At 37.7% G+C, this 24,091-nt stretch overlaps 4 protein-coding genes across 6 annotated transcripts; 2 read left to right on the forward strand and 2 right to left on the reverse strand.

Annotated features, from left to right (window-relative positions):
* The first annotated feature begins 486 nt into the window (after positions 1 to 486).
* LOC121809277 (phosducin-like protein 3) lies at positions 487 to 2,469 on the forward strand. The gene is made up of 4 exons (XM_042209811.1): positions 487 to 733; positions 1,135 to 1,278; positions 1,385 to 1,590; positions 2,156 to 2,469. The coding sequence occupies exons 1-4, from the start codon at positions 492 to 494 to the stop codon at positions 2,308 to 2,310; spliced, it is 747 nt and encodes a 248-aa protein (XP_042065745.1). The 5' UTR covers positions 487 to 491; the 3' UTR covers positions 2,311 to 2,469.
* A 1,609-nt stretch (positions 2,470 to 4,078) lies between these two features.
* On the reverse strand, positions 4,079 to 8,677 carry LOC121809254 (sister chromatid cohesion 1 protein 3-like). Of its 3 annotated transcripts, none has more exons than XM_042209784.1 (13): positions 8,385 to 8,677; positions 7,625 to 7,901; positions 7,500 to 7,537; positions 7,383 to 7,426; positions 7,164 to 7,216; positions 6,073 to 7,076; positions 5,783 to 5,894; positions 5,460 to 5,596; positions 4,912 to 5,372; positions 4,741 to 4,777; positions 4,615 to 4,636; positions 4,408 to 4,540; positions 4,079 to 4,332 (listed from the first exon to the last, which is right to left on the reverse strand). In XM_042209784.1, the coding sequence occupies exons 1-13, from the start codon at positions 8,506 to 8,508 to the stop codon at positions 4,234 to 4,236; spliced, it is 2,541 nt and encodes an 846-aa protein (XP_042065718.1). In that variant the 5' UTR covers positions 8,509 to 8,677; the 3' UTR covers positions 4,079 to 4,233. The 3 variants fall into 3 exon arrangements, with proteins under 3 accessions (XP_042065718.1, XP_042065717.1, XP_042065716.1); XM_042209783.1 differs by having other exon boundaries at positions 5,783 to 5,897; XM_042209782.1 differs by having other exon boundaries at positions 5,783 to 5,900.
* Positions 8,678 to 10,146: 1,469 nt separating this feature from the next.
* Positions 10,147 to 14,655, reverse strand: LOC121809275 (cytochrome c1-2, heme protein, mitochondrial-like). Its single transcript, XM_042209808.1, has 8 exons — positions 14,532 to 14,655; positions 13,789 to 13,857; positions 13,142 to 13,362; positions 11,832 to 12,111; positions 11,667 to 11,738; positions 10,835 to 10,951; positions 10,658 to 10,723; positions 10,147 to 10,562 (listed from the first exon to the last, which is right to left on the reverse strand). Exons 2-8 carry the CDS (start codon positions 13,846 to 13,848, stop codon positions 10,446 to 10,448), a joined length of 933 nt encoding a protein of 310 aa, XP_042065742.1. The 5' UTR covers positions 13,849 to 13,857; positions 14,532 to 14,655; the 3' UTR covers positions 10,147 to 10,445.
* Positions 14,656 to 17,034: 2,379 nt separating this feature from the next.
* On the forward strand, positions 17,035 to 23,697 carry LOC121809068 (protoporphyrinogen oxidase, mitochondrial-like; the record flags this gene model as incomplete). The annotated part of the gene is made up of 19 exons (XM_042209620.1): positions 17,035 to 17,145; positions 17,256 to 17,284; positions 17,611 to 17,746; positions 17,866 to 17,931; positions 18,082 to 18,132; positions 18,209 to 18,265; positions 18,494 to 18,564; positions 19,233 to 19,269; positions 19,504 to 19,569; positions 19,750 to 19,790; positions 20,591 to 20,720; positions 21,309 to 21,488; positions 22,057 to 22,131; positions 22,251 to 22,374; positions 22,467 to 22,575; positions 22,665 to 22,739; positions 22,846 to 22,952; positions 23,080 to 23,199; positions 23,350 to 23,697. Coding segments are annotated over 18 exons (1,581 nt in total), but the record flags the coding sequence as incomplete, so codon positions are not given.
* Between the last annotated feature and the right edge of the window lie 394 nt (positions 23,698 to 24,091).

Genomic DNA, 24,091 nt, shown 5'->3' on the forward strand with positions numbered 1-24,091 from the left:
CTGTAAGACTTAATTTTTATATATTATTTTTAAGAATTTAACTGATTAATGAAGACAAATTATGTCATAAAAGAATAGAGAACGGCTATGATTATAGCATTAGCTCATGAAAAAATACTGTTACCATTGTGTCAGTAAGGATCTCAATCTCAATTTGCTGATCTTTCAAAATTTGGAATTAAATTGACTGATATTCTGAATAAGAAATTGGGGCATGCAATTTTTTCATAATAAGATATTTTTACTTTTATTTTTTTTATTTCTTTTATTTTTTAATTTCTCTCCCAATATTTATCAAATAACTAAATTACCTACCTTAAATTTGGACCCGATTTCACAAAAACACAATCATAGAGTAATTGAATGGGCCAAATTGTCCATTTGAAAGATTGGGCCAAGTAGAAATATGGAATGATTGGGCCGAGATGGAAACGAAAATGGTATAAATTGGTCGAAACAGATTGAATGGGCAACTGCAAAGATCGACATCAATGGCGGATTACCATTTTGTTTACAAGGATCTGGAAGGAACTTCCACTCAATGGGACGATATTCAGAGAAAGCTCGGGAATCTTCCGGAGAAGCCACCGGTGTTCAAGCCTCCGTCTTTCTCCCCAGCTGAGGACGAGGATTCAAAGCCCAAGGATCGGACCTGGATCGATGGCAGAACCGAGGAGGAGCTTGAAGATCTCGAGGATGATCTCGACGATGATCGCTTTCTTGAGGAATACAGGTATTCAATTTCTCTTTTTGTAGAACTTGAATGATTGTTTCCTGCAAATCGGTTGCTAATCACTTGGTCTACAAATTGATTTAGCTGATTTGAGAGGACATATTCAGCGATCGATACAATGTTTCTGCAATTTGGCAGTTAATTTCATAGATTGAATGTTATATGGTGATTGAAATGTAAATGTGATTGTTTTCCCCCCTTTTTGATACATTCTGTTGAAATAGGATCACAATAGGCTTGATTGTAGTCATTGTTCGTTATACTTTCGATTTACTGTTCTCTGTTTTCACAAACGACTCCAATGGCTTTATCTGTTTGAAATCAAGAAATTACTTTGTTCACTTCTTTCATTTGAACTAGACAATGAGTATTATGAGTGTTCCTTCATTTTGATTTGATAGGAAGAAAAGGTTGGTTGAGATGAGGGAAGCATCTAAGGTAGCAAAGTTTGGTTCAGTGATTCCAATTTCAGGATCTGATTTTGTGCGCGAAGTTTCACAAGCTCCACAAGATGTTTGGGTAGTCGTCTTGCTCTACAAAGATGGGTAAGAAGTACTTGTTGTTGACATCAGTAGTTCTGGTGTCTTGGTTGATCGCATGAAGATTGATCACAGTACACATTTTTCTAATCCCCAAGTGCTTTTATATCAGATTCCCAGAGTGCAGGGTGCTTTTGCAATGTCTTGAAGATTTGGCGAAAAGATACCCTGCAACGAAGTTTGTTAAAATTATATCAACGGAGTGCATTCCCAACTATCCTGATCGTAATCTTCCCACAATTCTGGTGTACAATAATAGTGCTGTTAAGGCAACTCATGTTGGGATACATAGTTTCGGGCGGAGGTGCACTTCTGAAAGTATGTCATCTCTTACTGTGCTTTGGGACACTGGGTTATGTTTAACTTGTTAGTCAACTTTTTGTTGTGGCATGTATGAGTTTCTCTTCCCCACGGTTGTTAGCTGTTTATCGGGCATGTAGACTGTAGTACCGTTTTTAACATGGATGATTGGAGTTGAACGTACGGACATGTGACATTTCAGTCATTGAATCAACATCTGTGAAATAAAAAACTGTACATGAAGACTGTGTTCTTAGCACATGGAAACAAAAGGGAATAAACTAGTTCTAACAAGAATATCCAGATTGGAGTGTAGATTTTCATCTGCTATGTATAAGTCACTTCCCAAAAGTTTAGTCTTCATTATATTGTCTTCTGTGATGTAGTTGGCTGATTTTATTGGAAAATCTTCAGTGGATACTAGAAGTAGTTGTCTGTTGAATTTATAAGTTTGTCGGCCATTCTAACCCTAGTTGTTCTATGTTGAGTAACCCCCTTTACCATTATATTACTTGATTAAGTGTTTAATCTTATTTAATGGTAGTTGTAAAAAATGTGATTGAATTGTATTATTTGTCTTCAGGTGTAGCCTTAGTTCTATGTCAGGCAGATCCGGTGTTGAACGATGGACATGGTGGAGAGCAATCAAGAGATGCTGTTCTTGACGGAGTGACGAAGAAGTTTCTGGAGAGGGTTGTCAGAGAGCGCGAAGATGATGATGGATCTTCAAGTGATTGATTTGCATGTTTCCTCTGCAGAGGAGCTTCTTTTATGCTCTCTCTAGAAATGTAATTCTGCTACTGTGTAGGGAAACTTCTTGTATCCACTTATCCATATGTTTATCCTTATTTAACAATTATTTGTGATTGAGGGTTTTCTAGTTTAGTTGCGTTTTGACATGGTGGTATTATCTCCCTTTAGTTCTTTGTTAGCTTGGATACTATTTTGCCACTGGGAAACTAGTTTGTGATGAACTCAGTTGAAAGTGTTAAGAGCATCCGCAATGGCGGCGAGCCCACCGGCTAGCCGATTCCTGGCGCTCGCCGAACCATTGCAGTCGGCGAGCCCCAAATCGGCGAGAAAAACGGCGAGCGCACGCCGGTCCTTGGGCGCTGGCCGATGCGCTCGCTGATCGGCTGGCCGCCATTGCAGGCTCCCGATCGGCGAACAATCGACCAGCACATTTTTTTAAAAAAATTTCGAAACACTATATATATGCGATCTGTATGTCTATATTTCGATCTCAAAATATTGCAAATTAGTCCTTCAACTTTCGGAAATTATGTTTCCGAAATTTCCGCTACTCGCTACTCCTTGGACCCGCTACTCGGGGGGCGCTGCCTCCGAACCCCCGCCTAATCATAACGAATTCAAATAAGTGTACACTCCGCACTTCCAACTTATTTGATGTCTCATTATGATCATATTGATCAATCAAGTTAATCCAATTACACTAAAATATCCAACAATTTGCACGTCATTTTCATTCGCACCACTTGTTTTAATGTACGCCTGTATTATCTTGCACAACATGATTGTCGAAGATGAAGGTGTACAACTGACTAGTTGGGCCAATGACGATGCTGATGAAGTCGGCCGCCTCAAGGCACATGCCGAAATGCGGCAAGTGGATGCTCATATTCGACTCCAAAAGGATTTAATTGAAGAGTTGTGGGCGCAGAGGACTGCACGTCGTTAACTTTTTTTTTAATTAATTTACTTTTTTTAATTTTTAATATTATTATTAAATTTTCTCGTATCTGTGTCGTAAATTTAATTCCATATTTTGTGTGATTGTTAATTATTTATTTTTTATAATTTTGTTTATTGTGGCTAGGCTATGGCTGGACTATTGCTTGTCCAGTTGCTTGTCCTGATGATGTGGCAGGAGGATTTTTAGTGCTGCTGATGTGGCAGGAGGAGTTTGTGGCTAGGCTATGGCTGAGCTATTTCGATTGTGGATGCTCTTAAGTAGGGCTGGCAAAATATACCGAAATACCGCACTTACCGTACCGAAAAAATACCGAAAATACCGCATTTTCGGTATACCGCATTTTTCAATACGGTATGATACCTTACCGTTAGATTAAGGCACGACAAAGGTATGAATTTTACATATACCGCGGTATACCGCATTATACCGCAATTACGGAATATACCGTAATTTTGCGATATATACCGTTAATAATTATATATATTCAATATATTTATTATTTATAAAATTATAATATTTAATATATTTACTATTTATAAATCAAACAAGTATGATTTGCGGTATACCTTTGATTTGTGGCAACACGGTACGATATACCGCAATGTCGGTAAAGTAAAGGTTTTCAAATATTGACATACCGAATTTTCGGTATACCGCATCGGTAAGGTATAAGTATGACATTTTCTCATACCGCAATTTGCGATACGGTATGCGGTATGACATTTTCGGTACGGTATACCGTACCGTGCCACGCCTACTCTTAAGTGTGAATTACTGAAGAGCTGCACAATATAAACAAATGGATATTGAACCATCCTAGTTAAATAACACAAGTAAGCAGTCAACAAAAGCCATTACCACATGAAAATTGTTCTAAGCTCCTACTTTCTTGCTAAGGCTACATCTATCTACAAATATTTACAACGAAATGCACATCTACTCCGTACTCATTTGAAACACTGCCTCAGTTTGGGGGTCTCGCGCATGAGAATATTGTGGTAAGCACTCTCCTGCTGCACGTGTATGCAGTCCCGTGTTTTCAAAACCTTCAATATCGCAGGCATAGATTAATACCACAGAATAACTCAAGGCTATACATATATATTGCTTGAATGGATTACCAGTATCTCATAGAACATAATTGTGCTCTCTTTCTTCGTTTTTCCTGCCAATAAGCGCGACAAGCTCAATACTTCTTCCTCTTTTCGTGTCCTTTTATGCAGGAGCTTCTTAGCAAGATAACTTCCAATTACTCTGCATACAAAAAGAGTTCATCACAACTCACCCTCGTGTCAGTCAACTTTTACCAGACAGAACGTAAGTTATACCTTGTTCTGGCAGAGAATGCACCTGGAAATACGAAGTTGGCAAAATGAAAAGGTTAAATCATCACAATATGAAGAATTTTGCTATCGCACACTAGTGAACATAATAAAAGTTGGGCACTTAAATACCTTTCTCCAAGCTATCACCTCTGAACGAGCTCGTTTCCTGATAGAAAAACATTATAGCCATCAATGGATGTATTTAGTGACCAACTACTATGCTGCCAAGTTTTATTTTGCATTTGAAATCAACCACCGAAATCAAAATGCAAACTGTGATACAGAATACACGACTACCACCTGAAACAAAGCGTCCAGTTCAAGTTGTTCGCTTGAAGATGTACACTTCTCTATGCTTTCAAGGGATGAGGAAGTTTCCAAGATGTCTGAATCAGCGGCAACTGTTTCAGCTTCGTGTGATCTCAACAAGTTAAAGTAAGCAACAGGTGTTGCAGGAGCGATCGGAATTTGGTCCTGAAAATCTTCTGCAACCGGAGATCTGATAGGTGGAGCTAGTTCAGGAGGCTTTTCTAAAACCAGGGGCGTGACAGCAGTTTGCCCACTCAGTAAATCTGTAACTGGAGAACTGACAACTGGAGTTTGTGTGGGAGACTCTTCTGTGATAGGAGATCTGATGTCTGGAATCTGTTCTTGAGCACCATGCGTTGTAGGAGCTTTGAGACCATCTTGGTCAACAGATGGTTTCACAGATAAAGTTTCTAGTTCATAGCAGCTGTTGTAACAGAGATTTACTGAGACACCTGAGTAGGAAAGGAAAAAATATTCAAGGTGGCGGAAAATCTTTTACTTGTTGAAGCTGAATCCTAGATGACTATGAGTACACTCACAGGGAATCAAAGGCTCAAGGAAACTGTGTGTGTAACAACTTTTATGAGATCTCCAGGCTTGTAACCGAGTGTGAGGAATATTCTTTCTCTCACGTTTTAGGTCAATTGGATCTTCTTGTATCCATCTCTTCAATACCCTTCAAGATGAAGAGCAATATACTCGCATCAAATTTTTATAACTACAAGAAATTCATCTCAATTAAGAACCACCAAGTCAACAGAGACTGTTCTTACGTCTTAGGACTTTCTCAACACATGTCTTATGATATAGTATGTTTTACTCAGTAATACCAAAGAATCAAAAGAGAAAATCAATCACATACTTATTAGGCACCACTGTGCCCACATCCACCAATGCCTTCCGCTTTTTAAGAATCGTTGCACTTTCCTTTCTGCCAGGAGTCTGAACAGCTGCAACTCCCACAGTGCCAACATCTGCTGCTATACAAACAAAACAAGGATAGAAGTCACTCATGATACAAAATACAACCAGAGAAAGAGTTTGGTAGGCATGGAATAATATATCAGTAAGATTTAGGAGGTGTCGACAGAAAGACTGAGAGTACATTGGCACAAAAATGGAAAGTGTAATGTAGTCAGAATGTGATATTACCTGGAAGCTTAGGTTGAGGAGTTAGAATAGACACATGAACACTTTCTGGTTTATGGCATTTTACACTTTCCTGGGGAATCACCTCTAGTTCCGGACCCACTTTCCCTGCATTATCAACTGCTTCACTGGAAACTTGGTCTAAATGTTCTTGAAAACTCAACTGAGTAGGCAGATGGTCCATGCGCTTCTCTTCAGCGACATCCTCTTCAAGTGTTGGTTTATCATGGTCATCTTTCTTTTCAGCCAAGTTCAATAGCATTAAACCAGATAAATGTTCCATAGAGAAATTGCTTTCATCAAGTATTTCCAAGTTTTCTACAGGATTGCTTCCTTCATGTATTGGATTCACAGCAGAATTCAATTCCACATCTTGAATTGGCACCAGGAAATTTGAACTTGTACTTTTATTAGATGGCCTGTCATACAATTGCTCTTCTTCAGCTTCATCCAACACCATTGGTTCAAGGCGATCTTCCAAAGTAAACACAGTCCCACGAAGCATCTCCAAACTTGGTAAGGGAAAGATAGCATTATTGGATAGACGCACAACAAAATCAGACTCCATACTGTTAGTCGGCCAATGGATATTAGTCCTTAGATCCTTGTCAGATAAATAAGCATGCATTTGTTCTTCTTGACTCCGTCCCTTGGTATTTGGGCTGGCACTCTCATGAGATGCCCTATTGTTCAGTTGCTCCTTTTCAGCATCATCTAGTACCATGAGTTCAATGCCTGAACTTGGTAAAGAATGATTCCTACTATTTAATAGACGAACAGCAGCAGCAGAATCAGAATCTGCCTCATTTGTTGGACAACTCTTGCAATCCTTGATGGATAGCTTGTTATGCATTTGTTCATTTTCAGTCTCATCCAACTGAATTGGATCCACACAATCTTCTAAAGAACGACGTGCTCGACGAAGTACCTCAACACCAGCTAAAGAAATGTTTGCATTACTTGATGACTTCACAGACAAGTCCTGTTCCTGATGGGCTTCAAACACACTGCACCAGTCAAGAGATAAGGTATGTTACTAAGTTTTCATGTATATATGTGTACGTATGCAAAAGTAACAGATCTTGCATACATACTCTCTGGGCGGTGTGTGAGTAGATGAGTAAGCTTCAGAAAGTGGAACAATATCCTGTACAAATTTTGTTGGAGGACTATCAGCCAAACAATATCATAATAAAAACTGTCACTGAATCACTTCACGAAGCCTATTTTTTCTGCTTCTTTGTTGATTTGCTACAACTACATCACTTCCACAGGAAGTAAAGGGGATAAAAAGTGGAACCAAAAATACACACCTTGCGAAATGAGCCAGATCTACGAGAGACTTTTCCGCACCCATCTACAAAATTAGATGCTAAGTTGTGCCAAAACAGACGCATAAAACCATTGTAGTGAAAGCAAAAACATCATACCTGCATGCATCTCTTGTTCATGTGATCTCACTTTCCCACTGCATAACCAAACATAACAAGAAGAAATATAAAGAACCACACAAAACCACAACTTATATAGGAATCATATCAGGCATGAAGCTCACCCCATTGCATCTTGATCTAGACCAAGATCAAATGTATCAAGTTCAAATCTCGCGGGCAGAGTAATCGAGTGAGAAGGTCCCTGAGGGCGAGAGATGCCGACACCTGCTTCAGCTTGTGCACTTTTCCCGGTCTTAAAGGTACACAGCCTGTTGAGAATTTCATGACAGTCATTAAGTAGATACTCAACTTTCTTGGAGTAGATTCTCACAATGCCTAGAAGAAGGAAGGCTAAAATTCTATGAGTGACCACCGGAACTCCATCATCCAGGATCTTATCTGTTGAAGACAATTATAGCAAAATAGGTTAGTTCCATCAAATCTCATAAAATTTTTCATAACGCATCTGCTGCAATTTCACTAGTACTAATAGCTTATGCTTAAAACTACCAGCTGCATTAACAACTACATACTTTTCCACAAAACCTCCATACATATGCAGCATTTCAATTTTGTTGTTTCTAATTAATAGTAGCAGAACTAAAATAACTTGTAAAATGAAGTAAGCAAGAAAAAACCCCTTGAACCATTGAAAGGGCAAACGAGAAATAGCTTTTGAAACGTGAAAATAATCCATAAAATTCTAGAAATAATTAGTTATTTGCAGTAAAAACGCACAGAATTGCAACCACAGCAAAAACGGGCTAACCAGGCGGCAAAAACAATAACAAAAATAAATTAAAATAGAGATAATACTACATTATTTCTCAGTGAATATGAAGATGAAGATGAAGATGAAGATGAAGAGAGAGAGAGACAGACCGACAGAAGAAGGAATGTGGGTGTGGTGAACTTGATCCTTCTTAATTCGTTTATGGCAATGAGCGGCCATCCAAATGATGCCTAACGCCCCCTTCTTCGACAGCAGCAACTGAGAGTAAAACATCTCTCTCTCTCTCACAGCTCAACTCTCAAGCTTTGGCTATGTGATTTGAGGCAAGGAAGGTGTGCTCTGACAATATAAACGGTCGATTGCTCAGACTCGAGAGAAGAGAGGTGTGCAATGAAAGCTTCATTTTTCCCAAAATAACATACAAATATTTTTTTTATCTTATCGTTTTTTCAACTCTCTTCTCTACTATCAATGGAGGCTAAATTCCTATTGACGATAATGTCCCTCTATGGTTTCCGTTTTATTATTGGTAAAAACTTGACGCTATGATTTTATATAGTTAATGTCTTTTGATTTCTGAATTTTATATTTCTATAAATAATGTGATTTTCCAAATAATGAGAAGGGTTAATGGCTTGTGAAATAGCGTAAATACTCCTCTCTCCGTCCCATAAAAATATGTACGCTTTCCATTTTTGTCCGTCCTACAAAAATATGTACATCCATTTTTAGAAAGTTATATCAATTTAATAATGTAGGTTTTACTATCCACTAACTCTACTTGAACCACCATTCTCCTCCTCTCTCTTAATTTACCATATCATTCTTCTCATCTTTCTTATATTACCATTTTTATTTTAATTCACGTGTCATTTCATCTGCCCATATTTTTATGGAACAAAAGGAGTATTAGTTTTAGAAGCCACCCTCATAATTCTACAAATCAAAATTGCAGCCAAACATCTTTTATTGAAGGGGGCCAAAAAAGGACAAGATAGGGGCATAATCGTCCACTGATATTTAATACTAGTACTACTACTGCTACGAGTAACTGGAGGTGATGTTTAAACTTATCATGTTTCTCGGTAAAATACATAGTATACGTGTTGATATTAGAAAAAAGGAGTAATTTTTTTTTACTTTTAATATTGAATTAATACATAATTAACCGCTCTAAATCAATAAAATAATAATACAGGCCCCTCTAGTTTTATCCTTTTTTCCGGGGTTTATATTCATATAAAGTTTCAAGTAAAACTAACATACTACTAAATCACTTGAAAGATATAGTTTCCCATTTCCAAATAGTTTGAGAACAAAAAATATCCATATGGGGAAATAATTGCAGCAACACAAGTAAATTACTTCCTCCATTTCGCATTAATAGAGTTATATTTTAATTTAGGTACCAACATAATAAAATCATTTCTAAATAATACAGGTATAAATCATTATTTTATTTCAATTCCAATTCCTAAAGGAGAAAGGATACCTTATATGGTTATACCCTTCCCCTTTACTTGAGGTTTGAACCAATCATCAATCGAAAGATTGCAAATAATATGAATTTTAACACTATAAAGTTAGTAGTAACATATAAGAAAAGAAAAAGTAAATTGAATTACAATTAATAGATAATGAGATTCACATCATTAATAAATTAACTAGTAAAAAAGCTTCTAAATATTAAAAATGAACTGATTTGATGAACGAACCTAATAACTACTGATAAAAGATGGGTGATTTTCGGGACCATAAGAATAGTTTGTTACTAATATAGGAGCATTCAAGCATATATTTCTTGATAATTAAGATAATGTTTTAGGTGAATGACAAAGAATAGTACAACTTCATTAGGAGGAGCCTTATTTCAAAACCGGTAGCATCCAATGTGATTAAATAAACCCCAAATAATACAATGAAAATTTTGCTCAAGTAAATGAGAAAAATAGTATTACTGGGTTATTACACGGAGTTGGACTTTCAGGCATCTCGTTCTCTATATCTCTCATTTTTCATACAGCAATCCAAACAATAAAGCAGCTGGAAAAAAACAAGAAATCTTTTCCCTAGTAAGATTTCATTATTCACCAACAAAATGGAAAAGCTACAAATCTGCGCGCAGCCTGGAAAAAAATCTGCCGATTTATGAATAAACTAGCACAAAGACGAGCAGATAGTCGATCCTCTAACACGGAAGTTGAGGAAATCTAGTTCACAACATCAAGCACCAGCTTCCGAGACTTGAGAACAGACCACCTCATGCGCCTATAATAACCAGCTTGAAGAAGTGCGAGTGATAGAACGAATATCCATTTGAATCCCATCTGTGGTTTCAGTTTAGCAATGCCAATATGTAAGACAAGAGGTCGAAAACTCGTGGTGTTTACAGTCTTTGCAATATTTGTTATTGAAACATTACCAGTTTTCGCTCTTCCATTTCAGGCTCTGCGGCCCATGTTAAAAATGTGACAACATCTTTTCCCATCTGCGGAAGATAGCAAATAAAGAGATAAGCATGATACGGGAAATGGGAATGTGACCTGTACCTCGATACAAACATGTGCTTAAGCGCAAGGAAAATAATTAGGGATTTTACCTGAGCTTCTGTTGCGGGTGTACCATCTTCATACTCAACGGCACCATCATTAAGCATTTTTGGCATAGCAATAGCTCCACCAGGGAAGTAAGGGTTATAATGCAATCCTTCACGAATCTAAAAAGGCAAATACTTTTGGCATTTAGAATCCCATATATAAATTCCCAATCATCAGTAATGGCAATTAAAGTTCAATCACAAATTGTGGATATTTACAAAGATATTCCAAACCGGAATCTACAATTAAAATGAAAGAATAATTGTTTATTTTCAAAAATATGCATGGCAGTCTCATGTACTCAGGACACATGACATGAACACAGAACTACTTCTAAAATGATTTTTAACATCAGCTGACAACATTTGGAGATTCATTTGAAGTACTCAAAACCACTAGAATAATTAAACAAAAATCCAAGGACAGGACCACGTAATATAAGGAATGCTTCAGATCAAAGTTTAGGTACGAGCCGTAACAGTTTGAAAGTTCTGTTAACACTAATTAAGCTATGAATCAGGATGTAAGAAGTAAAAAGAGTGCTGGTGGTGGTAAGGGTGACCAAATGCATAAAAAGACGCCCTGCCACCCGACCTATCAAAAGAGAAGAAGAAAATAAAACAAAAAGGAGCACAATAGTAAGTTTAAAGTGGGAAGGGTGGCAATGAACATATTAATCCACTTGGTGAGCTGACAGTTGCCAAATACAGACTAATGTTCGATAAACTCTATACTAAAACGAGGTCATTTTAGACACAGTCACACAGATTCTTCAATACTAGTATAATATTGGACTTTGCCAAGGTAAATCAAATATGAACCAGAAAAACTTACTGTAACACCAGCAGGAGGGTCATGATATCCAGTCAATAGGGCAAACACATAATTTTGACCATTGTGGCGAGCCTAAAGAGGCAAAAGGAAAAAAATTAGGAGAGATGAGGACATGAAATTCCAAGGATAAAGAAATGAGGGAGAGCCCGGAGTGGTAGAAAATACTTTGGTTATAAGACTTAAATCAGGAGGATAAGCGCCACCATTAGCAAACCTAGCTGCTTGTTCATTTGCATATGGCTGAGGAAACCGGTCACTGAGCTTGCCAGGACGAGTAAACATCTCTCCCTCATCATTTGGCCCATCAACTACCTCAATCTCAGCAGCCATAGCTTTAGTTTCTTCTTCTGTATATGCAACACCTACCAAGTCGCGGAATGAAATTAAGGACATTGAATGGCAGGAGGCACAAACTTGTTGATACACCTGGTGACCACGCCGAATCCTGTTATAATGGCGAAGACATCTTAATTTAAAATCAATGTGAAATGAAAAGCATTTAAGCATTTCAATGGAGAAGAGGATGAAATCCAATCACAATAGTAAAAACTAATTCATAATATTTGGTAGAACAGATAAAGACAACCATTAGATTTAAATGGGATAAGTATCTCATAAGTTGATAAAAACATAACTACATAATATACATGTTATTGCAGTGCTTACAGTTACAACAGAGAATACTTTCAGCACAAAGCACTAGAACATTAACCGAACAAAAGGCAGAAATTAAATGCACATTGCAACTATATACTGGTATAGGAGCAAATAGTTTGTTTAGTTCATTAAAATTCCATCTTCTTTTCTTAGATTAATCATGATCAAATAAACATTATGTCCCCTTCTAATTTCAGTTGGTACCTTCTAGTGGTCAAGTATATGTTGAAGGAAAGAGTATTTTTGAATGAGAATATGGGGTTGTCTTTTTGCAGAATGCATAGTACAATTTGGACATCAAGCTGGTCATCATTAATTATTAAAAATAAGATACTTGGGTTGATCATACCCTAAGAACAGAAAGATACAGCACACACACAAGGAGAAAATATAGAAAATGGACTGCCCAAATACAACTTTTTCCACACTGTCAAGTACCAAAGGCGGGGGAAGAACAGCGTTGATAGGCCTCCATTAACCAAGTTGATATTATAGGAGATACATATAGGTTGAAAGCAACTACAAAAGATTGACGCAGTGCAAAATCCTGATAACTGGTTGCAAACCAATATAAGGATAATAAGTGCCGAGAGGTTATGTAACACAATGAGTTGGTTCCAAACATATTGTAGTCCCACTATTTCAAAGAGAAATCTTTACAAGAACGAATCTATAAGCAAATAGACACATAAAAATTAACTCAATCAAGTTACAAAACCATTTCGTTTATATCGGCAACAAAGAATGCAGAACTGACGATATTCAGTTCTTATAAAGAGTACAAAAAAAGAACTTGAGAAAGCTACAGATTAACTTACGAAGCATGGTCATATGAATTTAGAATGCCACTGTGTGGCCAAGGATAGGTGGCAGCCTCCAAACCATGTTCAGCTTCATCACAAGATGCTATTGTTGCATAACTTAACAACCCTGAGACACCTGCCCCACATAGAGCCAATACCCTCCACGACTTAGCGGTGGCAGATCCAACTGCTTCCTGCCCTTTCTTAGAAATATAAGATGACAAAACTGGAGATACCTGAAGGCAAAAAAATATTGGCATCGCCGTTTCAGCATTTCTTTTAAGCACTTAATTCAGAAATTGCCTAGACGCTGGTTATGCGAAAGAAAATGAAAGAAAGAATTTCTCAGTTCCGTGTCAGGAAAAAGAAAAATTGAACCTAAGGTTTTGTGAGAGAAAAGAAGTTGTGTATCAGGTTTCCCATAGACTATGATAACAGATTTATAGAATTTCAGAAATGAACGGATGCATTCATTGCACAAGTTCAGCAAGAATGGAACAAAACCCAATCAACTATCAATCATGAGCAGATTTTGCACATATGTTCAATATCTGTTGTTGGGACCAGAGGAATGATTTCACCAACCTTACATTGCATTGTAGAAAATGAGAAACTATCCAGACAGAACAACGGTAAAATTTAACCAAGAAAGAGAATCATACAGTGTTTTGTGATTGAAGTCTCTCTCTTAGCAGCCGGCGGAGAGCTCTGCCCCCAAACATCTTATCTCCCTGTTTATCGAAATAAAAGAACAGAATGGAAGATGTTCAGCTTGAACTAATCCGAGAGACACAGTAGGCATGCGCATAGTCTCATTAACAGGAAATATCCATTCAAGGGCCAAAACACAAAGCTAGAATATTTTAAAATTTGAATTACTATGATAGAAAATAAACAATGTACGGAGTATTTAACATCTCCCTTCTAGGGGAACATTAAACGGAGAGATTATCCAATGTGTGCATACAACCTTCGCTATTACTAAAACATATTACCACTCTCGATACCAAAAGAAAGCCATAATTCCACCAAATGAGCAACATTTCCACTAAATCACTGTACTGGATCTAGTCCATGTAATTTAGAAAAACCCTAATTGAGTATTTCTACAAACAGCCAGTACGATAATTGAAGATGGAAATAATAACAATGGGAGATGGTATACTCTCAATTTGACTGCAACTCATGCAATTGTTTCTAAATTCAAACACGCGAATTAAACAACACCAATCATCATCTTAAAACAGAAGCAGCAAAGGCAGCAACCATATAAAGTACCATAGCCCTAATTGAATCTGAAATATTAACCTACCAACGTGTAGAAATGCAAGACGAAAATCGGGAGAGAAAGAAAAAATAAGAAAAAAAAATATAACAAAATATAGAGCTGGAGGAGAAAATTCACCTAAAAAAACGATAATCCCACGGCGGCGAATGTGAGATCCGATGATACGAAGAAGCTAGACGACGACGTGAAATTAATATCTGAGTTTGGAGTTTTTAAGATTAAGTTATTGGGCCTCAGTGACGGATAATAGCAAATCTAGACTTTGTTTATCAGTGGAGATTTTAAGTGGGCCTCAGCAATGGTCGCACAAATGTAGATTAAAAAATGCTACTCGTACCTCCAAGAGCATCCACAATAGTGGACGAGCCGGCGGACGAGCGACCGGCGAGCGCGAAACAGACGACCCCTCGTCCGTCGGATAAAGCGGTCATCCGTCGCGCTGTCCGTCGGCTCGTCCGCTGTTATGGGAAACCGACGGACGAGCGCGCGGAAAACCGAATTTTTTAATTTAAAAAAAAACTTTATGTATACAGCTCGTTCCAGTTTATTTTCATTCGCACCACTTGTATTACCGAGTTTCTCTTCTTTCTCTCTACATTTCTCGACATCCCGGAATGGCTAGTGATAGTGATACGGGTGGCAGTGGCTGGGATGATGAGTATCGTGGCGAATCCGCGAAGAGATACGGGCCAATACGTCCGCTGAGATAAATCACTTGATGAGGGAGGCCTTGCAGCAGCAGCTGCCGGCGGTACCTCGCCCCATCCAACATCGAGTTGTAGTACACCGCGATCACGTCGTTGCACACCAACGGTTGTTTGACGACTATTTCAGCGAGCAACCACGATTTGGGGACAACTTATTCCGGCGGCGTTTTAGGATGCAACAGGATCTATTTATGCGTATCGTGAACGCTTTAGAGCGTCGGTACAAGTACTTCCGATTCAGGGAAGATGAAAGTGGCAGACCGGTCACTCGCCTATACAGAAGTGCACTGCTGCAATTAGGCAGTTGGTTTACGGAGGCGCGGCCGACATGTTCGACGAGTACCTCCACATCGGCGAGACGACTGCCCACGAATGTCTCAATTATTTTTGTCAGGGCGTCGTTCAAATATTCAGGGAGTCGTTCAAATATTCAGGGAGGGTACCTACGGAAGCCTACCCCCCAAAACTGTCAGAATCTGATGGATATGCAAGGGTCGGTGCATGGGTTTCCCGGGATGTTGGGCAGTATAGATTACATGCATTGAGAGTGGAAGAATTGCCCCACCGCTTAGAAGGGGCACTACACGACCGGCTTCAAAGGCAAGAATCCCACAATGATCCTCGAAGCCGTAGCTGACTACCGGCTGTGGATTTGACATGCATATTTTGGGGTAGTCGGGTCGAACAACGACATCAACATCCTCCAGTCGTCGCCCTTTTCAACGAGCAGTGCATGGGCGTCGATCCGACCATCAGTTTTGTCGCCAACAGCAACCAGCGTGATATGGGCTACTATTTTGACGGATGAGATCAGATGTCCAATCGAAGAAGAGAAGGTCTACTTTGCAAGCCGACAAGAGCCAGCGCGCAAGGGTGTGGAGCGGGCATTTTGTGTGCTCCGGGCTCAATGGGCGGCGGTGAAGGGTCCAACCCGTTTGTGGTATGACGACTGCATTGTTGATATCATGTACGCGTGTATTATCATGCACAACATGATCGTCGAACAAGAAGGTCCAGAACTGACTGATTGGACCAATGAAGATGATGTCGGGCCAAGTCATGGCGTGACCACCGCCAGTGTATGAATGGGGATACCTCATGATGATGCCGAACGGCTCCAAGCACATGCCGACATGCGCCAACAAGAAGCCCATATTCGACTCCAGTATGATATAATTGAAGAGTTGTGGGCGCGCAGGAGTGCACGTTGATATTTATAATGTAATTTGTTGAAATTGTTTATTTGAGTCATATTGTATTAAATGAAGGAAAAGGAGAAAAGTGAATAAAGTAAAGAAAATAAAGTAAAAGAGAGAATGAAGTATAGGTAAAGAAAATAAATTAAAAGAGAGAATGAAGTATAAAAAAATGAGCGAGTTAATAATTAATTATCAAAGAAAAATTAGTAGTATAAAATAAAATACGAAAGGTAACTCTCAACTCTAATTGTATTAGTTAACTAGTTTGTATTAATAATTTTAAAATTATACATAAGAAATGAAATAAAATATAATACGAGTATTATAATAAAAATAATTTATACTCCATATTTCTTCAAATAATCCTACTATAATAAAAAGAGTTTTCTTTTTTATGCACTTGCCCATTTTTGTAATATACGAGAAGGGGTCAGGTTTTATTTTGTGTCTGGAAGAAGGTGGTAATTTTTATTGAAATGAAGGTAGTTTCGATGCTTTTTGTCAGTAATTTGATTTAAATCAAATCATAATATCTCATTCAGTTTGGTAGAGAAATAAAATCACCGTTTTTCTAATAGCGGCAAACCCAGTAAAGAAAAAGCCAAAGTGCAATGTAGAGAGTGGAAATCGGATTAACGGTGCAAACAAATTCACCTGACTCGATCATCACTGCAATTACCATTAATGCAACTTCGAATTAGTCGTTGATTATTTATCCCCTTCCCACCCACCCTATGCAATTATCTTCTCCACCTTCAATTCCACACCTCAAAACCCAACTTACCCGCCTCCCCATGGCTTCCATTTCCAAAGAAGATAAGCAAGGTTTCCCCCTTATCTCTCTCTGTTCTTTTTTGTAATCATTAACATGTGTTCAAGAGATTATTGATTGTGTGTAACATTTTGTAACATGTGTGTAACATTCTTCTGTTAAGAATGTTGCTGTAATTGGAGCTGGTGTTAGGTGAGTCGACCTGTAATTCACTGCTCGGATTGCTGAATTTTGCGTTTTGTCATCATTTTCGGGAAATGCTGTTAATTTGTAGCTTGGTTTACACTTTCTCGACTAAAAATTCCAGAGGCTGCGGTGATCATAACCTAATTGAATTATTTGAAGTGATTATTGGATTGGTTTGGAAGAAATAGTAGTATATGACTAGAATGGTTGTATGCAGAATCTAACATACTTTTTTCCTTTGATTTTCTCAGCCTGATTTACTTATTCCCATCCAGTTTTTGATTTCGTTTGGTTTCTCCTTGTTTGTTTGTTTGTTTGTTTTCCTTGTGAAGTGGGCTATCTGCAGCATATAAGTTGAAATTGCAAGGGTTGAACGTCACAGTCTTTGAAGCTGATGGGAGAGTTGGAGGGAAGTTAAGAAGCATTTCACGAGATGGTTTGATATGGGATGAAGGAGCAAACACTATGGTACTCGTGAGGCAGTATGAAGTCTTCCATCAGTCTATTTTATAGGAATATGTATTCGTACTCAGAAGAGATGCTTTATCTTGTCGTGCGTATATTGACAAATTCTATCTTGTGGGCAGACTGAAAGCGAGGCACCTGTTGGGTTTTTGCTCGACAATCTTGGACTTAGGGATAAGCAACAATTTGTATGATCTTTTCTTCCTTTTTTTGGATTCAATATGTTAATCTTCCTCTTTATCCTTGTTTCTGCAAGTGCTATATTTTGTTTCTTCTAACACTATGAGTGTTTTCTCATGTTAAGTAGCTGTGGAATTTAATATGGTTTTATGATGCAGCCTCTTTCGCAACAGAAGCGTTATATAGCTAAAGACGGAGTGCCAGTATTGGTAGGGTCGTACTAACTGAATAGGGGGTGGCTTCATTTCCATATTTGAAGCACTAATTGTACATTTTACATCTCAGCTACCATCAAATCCTGTTGCGCTTATCAGAAGCAATTTTCTCTCGGCAGGGTCAAAGGTTTGCTCCTATAATTTAACATTTTAATAAGGACTGAAGCATGGAATTCATTAATAGTAAGCTCTTCTATTTCATGGGGAAAGATTTATTAAGCTGAACTAAATTTCGAGTTTGGAACGTTAAGTCAGGATCAAATGAGCCAGTGAACCTATTCTTGTTAATTACTTCTCCGTATGCTCCTTCCATTTTTTAAACGGCTTTTCATACAAAGTTGCTCTCTCTTTTCAGCTTCAATTATTTTTGGAGCCATTTTTGTGGAAAAGTATTAATGCATCCAAGAGGCCTGACGAAAAGGAAAGGTACCGAGAAACTATTTGAGTTAATATGCTAAATCTTGCCGAGTTAGTTCTCTCTCTGTCTACCTCCCCACCCCACACACACACACACACACACAACATATATATAGAGCGACAGAGGGAGGATCATATTAAAACCTTCTCTCCTGTTCCTATAGTATCAGATGTAGAACTAGAACCTAATTTGGACCATTGATCTTTGAATAATTTATTGTTGTAACCCAAAGTATATTATTGTAATAAATAAAATCTATGTCAAAATATATAAAAATGCATAGTTGTATGGTTATACGGGAGGGACGGTTTCTACTTGGTCCTATCCCTATTCCTTATATATGTATATTCCTTCCAGTTGCATGTTTCTGATGCTTCACAGTGACATGATTTATATGGGAAACTGCAGAACTTCACTTTGTAATGCACTTGTGGCACATTTTCTCTTGTGCCCATATTTATTCTCTTTTTTGATAAACATTTTATAAGTGTTGATAACTTACATTCTGGGATACCTACTTCTTTGGATATTTTGAAAATCCATGTCATCTTAACACAGTTATTCTATCATCTTTGTGATAATCTATTAATTGTAACATATTTTAGTCTTTTTACTGTAATTGGGAATAGTGCTGGTTGCCTCAAAAAGCATGATTAATATTTGCTTGTGTCTGCAGTGTTGGTGCTTTCTTCCGACGACATTTTGGGAAAGAGGTAATACTCATAACATGGCGTACTCTTTTCTATTTATATTTTTGCAAATGAATATGAAACTAATCTCTGAGAATTATTCATATTGCAAGGACTTGTTCTTCAGAAAACTTTAAAGAATCATGTCTTTTTTGTTTTCCTTTGTTGTGTTGTGCCTAATTCTACTTTTGGAGGAAGTTATGTCACGTTTACTGGTTGGTTAAATATTGCTTAGTGTATGACATAATTACTTTTCAGGTTGTTGACTATCTTATTGATCCTTTTGTTGCTGGAACTAGTGGTGGAGATCCCGAGTCTCTATCAGTAAGTACTTACAAATTTCTATATTGTTTGATGTATTTCTTGGAATTTCAAAATCAAATGAAGATAGGATTGTGTGTAAAGATAATTAAATTTCTTCGAGTTGCCAATTTTTGTTTCTCTTGCCTTCCCTGATATTCAAAACTGAACCTGATACAAAATCTCTCTTCTTTACTGGACCAGATGCAACATGTATTTCCAGAGATATGGAATCTTGAGAAAAGGTAAGCTTCACATAGAGTTTATTTAAATTTGATTTTTTGCAAACAGTTGAGTATGTTTAAAGTTCGTAATCAAAGACTGACAAAATTTTTAGTTTAGGAGGACATTGTCTGCAACAGTTTAAAAAATAGTACTTCAATAAAGAAATAAAATTTACACTAGCAATGTTTATATCTTTACATATATGAAATGTGATGTGCAAGAAGAGCAAACCTTTTCTGCTGCATCGGTCTTTCTTTGAGTTTAGTATCAATGTTGGTGATTTCCAATAACACTATTTATTTGCTTCACATTTAGCTGGTTCAAATTAGTTATTCTTTTATGGGATATTGGTCGGAAAAACCATGAACTTTAGGAGAAATCTGCTTCACATGGTGTGTGCAGCCCGCACTGATGCCCATGTCGGCGATGAAGTGGTAGAACTTAGGTCTTGATTGATGATGTCGGTGGCCATGGGCATTGGGAACAGAGCGAATTGAGGAGATGGGGCTGGGGTATGGCCATATAAGCAGGTAGACGAGAAGGGGGGACATTTTTTGAAGGTGAGCTTGAGAGATTTTTTTGGTGAAACATTTTCAACTTTGATGGCCAGACATGGAAGTTCCAGAGGCATATTGCCAGCCACGAGTTCAACGCCAAATCCCCAATATCTGTCGCCATCTCTGGCTTAAAACAAATTTTTTTTCATCGATGGCTGTAATTAATTAAGTGCTAAACAAGCCCACTTTATGCATTTTTATCATGCTAATCCATCATGTATATGTCTTTCAACACTGTTATGATTTTTTCTGTGATTTTTCAGGTATGGTTCAATCATATCTGGTGCTATTCAGTCTAAGTTATCTGCCAAAAAGGACACATCTGGTGGAATAGACTCATCAGCACAGAAGAAGCAAAAGCATGGTTCATTTTCGTTTCTAGGTGGGATGCAGGTAGACCTATCAACTATAGTCTTCATACATCTTTAATCTAGAATTCAGTTTTCATCTTTCTTGGTAACCAAAATTTTCATTTGCAATCAACAAAATTCTGTACTTGAAATTAGGCTATGGGTGGTCATGATTCTTGCTCTGTTGTATTACATCTAAAAGCTGTCCAGAGAAGCATACATAAAAGCATCAACACATTGTTAGCATACTCACATAAGAAGGCTAAAGCATTATGTACTACCCAGAAATTTCGCTAACACTTTCAGACATAGAGAAGTTACTGTTACTTGGTCAAAGTTGAGCATCTAAAGGGTGCACACCTCTTAAGCTCCTAAATAGTGTCTTCACGTTGGTCTCAATATTGTGCGTGAAGCATGGATTTGTTGACCTTTTTGGAATATCCTCTTGGAAGTTTAATGCAATTTGAAACATTGTATGATTACTTGTAGAAATAGTTCCTTGATGGTATACTATCATCTCAACATTGTATGATTACTTGTAGAAATAGTTCCTTGATGGTATATTATCATCTCGACTTTTTCATGCCAATGGTTATGATTGGAATGTAAGTGTGGTTTTGACTGTTCACAGACACTCACCAATGCATTGTGCAATGAACTCGGCAAAGATGAACTTAAACTTCAATCTAAGGTGCTGGAAATAGCTTGTAGTTGCAGTGAGAAGTCACCTCAAGATAGCTGGTCAATTTCTTATGAATTGAACGATAAAAGGCTTTCCAGTGAGAAGTCCTTTGACGCATTAATAGTCACAGTAAGTGCATATGCTTGATTCGGTTATACCTCCACTTCACATTGATACATATATATATGCGCACACATAGGGTAGTGATCTATGAATAACTAAATCCTAATGCATAACTAGAGACCAAATCTCAATGATTAGATCAAAAAATGGATGGATCAAATTTTGTTTTAGAACTTTCAGATTTTAAAAACACGGAGGCCATTTTTAGTTCATACGACGGGTAACAAAGTCATTTTATTAATTCCGTGTACTGTAATTGGCGAGAATAAGGTTATTGCGTAGCCATTTTAGGCCATTGCATGGGTATAATTAGGTCATTCTGTAGCCGTTTCTGATCAGATTTAAGTGATTTCCGTGTCAGACTATGCAGATCATTTCAAAAGGAAAACAGTGCATTCCAATTTTGAAAAGACCATTTTACCTTTGTTATGAACTTAAACGCCCTTAAATCATGATAGTGGCTATCAAGGTTTTAATGTAATATGCTTTGTTTGACAAGTTTCTCAAATTTTTTTTAAATTTAGACTGCGCAAGGATGGATGTTTATAATTTGTTTCCAATGTCTTTCTTTAAGGCCCCTGTTTCTGCTGTTAAACAACTGAAGATTACCAAAGGAGGAAACCCGTTCCTCCTAGATTTCATTCCTGAGGTATGTTCTTTCTTTGCATCTACAATGGCTATCTATACTTTTACCAGGCTTGACCCTATCTTCTATACCTACCGCCTTCAATGGAAATTATGGTGTTCATGCCTTTTCACTATGAGCAGGTTAGCTATTTACCAATGTCTGTCATAATCACAACATTTAAGAGGGAAAATGTAAAGCGACCACTTGAAGGCTTTGGTGTTCTCATACCCTCAAAAGAGCAACAAAATGGCTTGAGAACACTCGGTAATGTGATTCTTTTAGCTTCATGAATCATGAGTTTCTGAGTTTACTGTCTATTTATTTTTTATTTATGCTATTTAGTTTCCTGCACACAGGCACTCTCTTTTCCTCAATGATGTTCCCAGATCGGGCACCATCTGATGTTTATCTCTACACTACATTCGTTGGTGGAAGTAGAAATCGGGAGCTAGCCAGAGCTTCAAGGTGTCAACAGCTTGAATACATAAATATTTTCAATTCTACCTTTGTTTTTAAAAACCTTTTTTCATCTCTGTTACTTCTGTCTGTGGCAGTGATGAACTGAAGCAGATAGTGACTTCTGATCTTAGACAGCTATTAGGTGCAGAGGGGGAACCTGCCTTTCTGAAGTAATTTTTCTTACCTCGGACCATCTAGTGGGCATTTGAACTAAAGAGTTCTAGTAAATGAACCCATTATGGGTATGTTTTTCTTACCGGTTACGTGCTGTTGCAGTCACTATTATTGGAGCAAAGCATTTCCTTCGTATGGGCTTAATTATGGTTCAGTCATACAAGCTATTGACAAGATGGAAAAGGAACTCCCTGGACTTTTTTATGCCGGTAAGTGTTCAGTTTATGTTATTGTTTCCCTCTACTTTTTTATAAGCTGGGAAAACATCAGCTACATATGAAAACCACTTTGGTAAATTCTGGTATAGTGACAAATTTCTTGTGTTTCTAATGCTAGGAAACCACAAGGGAGGATTATCAGTAGGCAAAGCAATCTCAAGCGGCTGTCAAGCAGCTGATCTTGTTATATCATATCTCGACTCTAGCTCTGATGCTAAAGAGAAATCGCAATGAAGAGGTACATTCCTTTTACGTAATAGCTTTACTGCAGGTTTTGCTTCTGTTATCTTGAAGTAAACAAATGACTCTTCATCGTTTCACTTGGAAGATCAAGCAACCTGCCCGATTTTGATTCCTTCAGATATTTCTTTCCCTCATTATATTTCAGAGCATCTGTACTGGAATGATGTTCAACCCAGTGAACAATGACTTGATCTTGATATAGCACGTTGCTCGTCAGAGGGCTAGGTTGGCCACGAGCTGCAGTCGGGCGGAGCCCTGCCAAAAGGGTTTACTTGTATCGTCTACCCAAACTGTTCTACTTTGTGATTAAAACATTAGTACTTTCTTGTACACTTGCTAATTCTTGATCTGTTCAAGAATTGTGGAATGTATCTATTGTTGTGTTAGTAGACGACAATGATGTTTAGTGTGGTGCTTTGGTTTGTTCTTTTCAGTTTTCTGAAAAGTGGTCACAACATTCACTCGCAACTGACTGTTAATATTTGTTAGAGCATCCACCATAGCTTTCGCTCAGCCACAAACTCCTCCTGCCATATCATCAGCACTAAAAATCTTCATGTCACATCATCAGGACAAGCAAATAGCTCAGCAATAGCCTAGCCACATCACTCCTAATTATATAAAACAAATAATTGACAATCACATAAAATACGGAATTAAATTTACAACACAGATATGGGAAAATTCAATAATATTATTTAAATTAAAAAAAGTACATTAAAAAAGTACATTAAAAAAATACATTAATTTAAAAAAAAATTACATTATTTAAAAAAAACCCGGGCATCGGACCCCATCCACCTCCCACGGGTACCGGGGGAGTTTGAGACCCGCTCGTCATTGGAGTACCTTCGTTGTAGTTCTCCATTTCACGTTGTTGATCTTGT

Source organism: Salvia splendens, chromosome 6 (genome assembly GCF_004379255.2).
Source record: "Salvia splendens isolate huo1 chromosome 6, SspV2, whole genome shotgun sequence".
Taxonomy (NCBI): Eukaryota; Viridiplantae; Streptophyta; class Magnoliopsida; order Lamiales; family Lamiaceae; genus Salvia; species Salvia splendens.

Excerpts from the sequence above, each read along its gene's own strand:
- LOC121809277 (XM_042209811.1), top strand. The coding sequence starts at position 492 with ATGGCGGATTACCATTTTGTTTACAAGGATCTGGAAGGAACTTCCACT. Across the intron at positions 734-1,134 it reads CGCTTTCTTGAGGAATACAG|GAAGAAAAGGTTGGTTGAGA; the intron begins GTATTCAATTTC and ends TTGATTTGATAG. Across the intron at positions 1,591-2,155 it reads GCGGAGGTGCACTTCTGAAA|GTGTAGCCTTAGTTCTATGT; the intron begins GTATGTCATCTC and ends ATTTGTCTTCAG.
- LOC121809254 (XM_042209782.1), bottom strand. The coding sequence starts at position 8,508 with ATGTTTTACTCTCAGTTGCTGCTGTCGAAGAAGGGGGCGTTAGGCATC. Across the intron at positions 5,597-5,782 it reads GGCACAGTGGTGCCTAATAA|GGTATTGAAGAGATGGATAC; the intron begins GTATGTGATTGA and ends TTCATCTTGAAG. Across the intron at positions 4,637-4,740 it reads AGGTGATAGCTTGGAGAAAG|GTGCATTCTCTGCCAGAACA; the intron begins GTATTTAAGTGC and ends TCGTATTTCCAG.
- LOC121809275 (XM_042209808.1), bottom strand. The coding sequence starts at position 13,848 with ATGTTTGGGGGCAGAGCTCTCCGCCGGCTGCTAAGAGAGAGACTTCAA. Across the intron at positions 13,363-13,788 it reads GACTTCAATCACAAAACACT|GTATCTCCAGTTTTGTCATC; the intron begins GTATGATTCTCT and ends TTTTGCCTTCAG. Across the intron at positions 10,724-10,834 it reads CACCCGCAACAGAAGCTCAG|ATGGGAAAAGATGTTGTCAC; the intron begins GTAAAATCCCTA and ends TATCTTCCGCAG.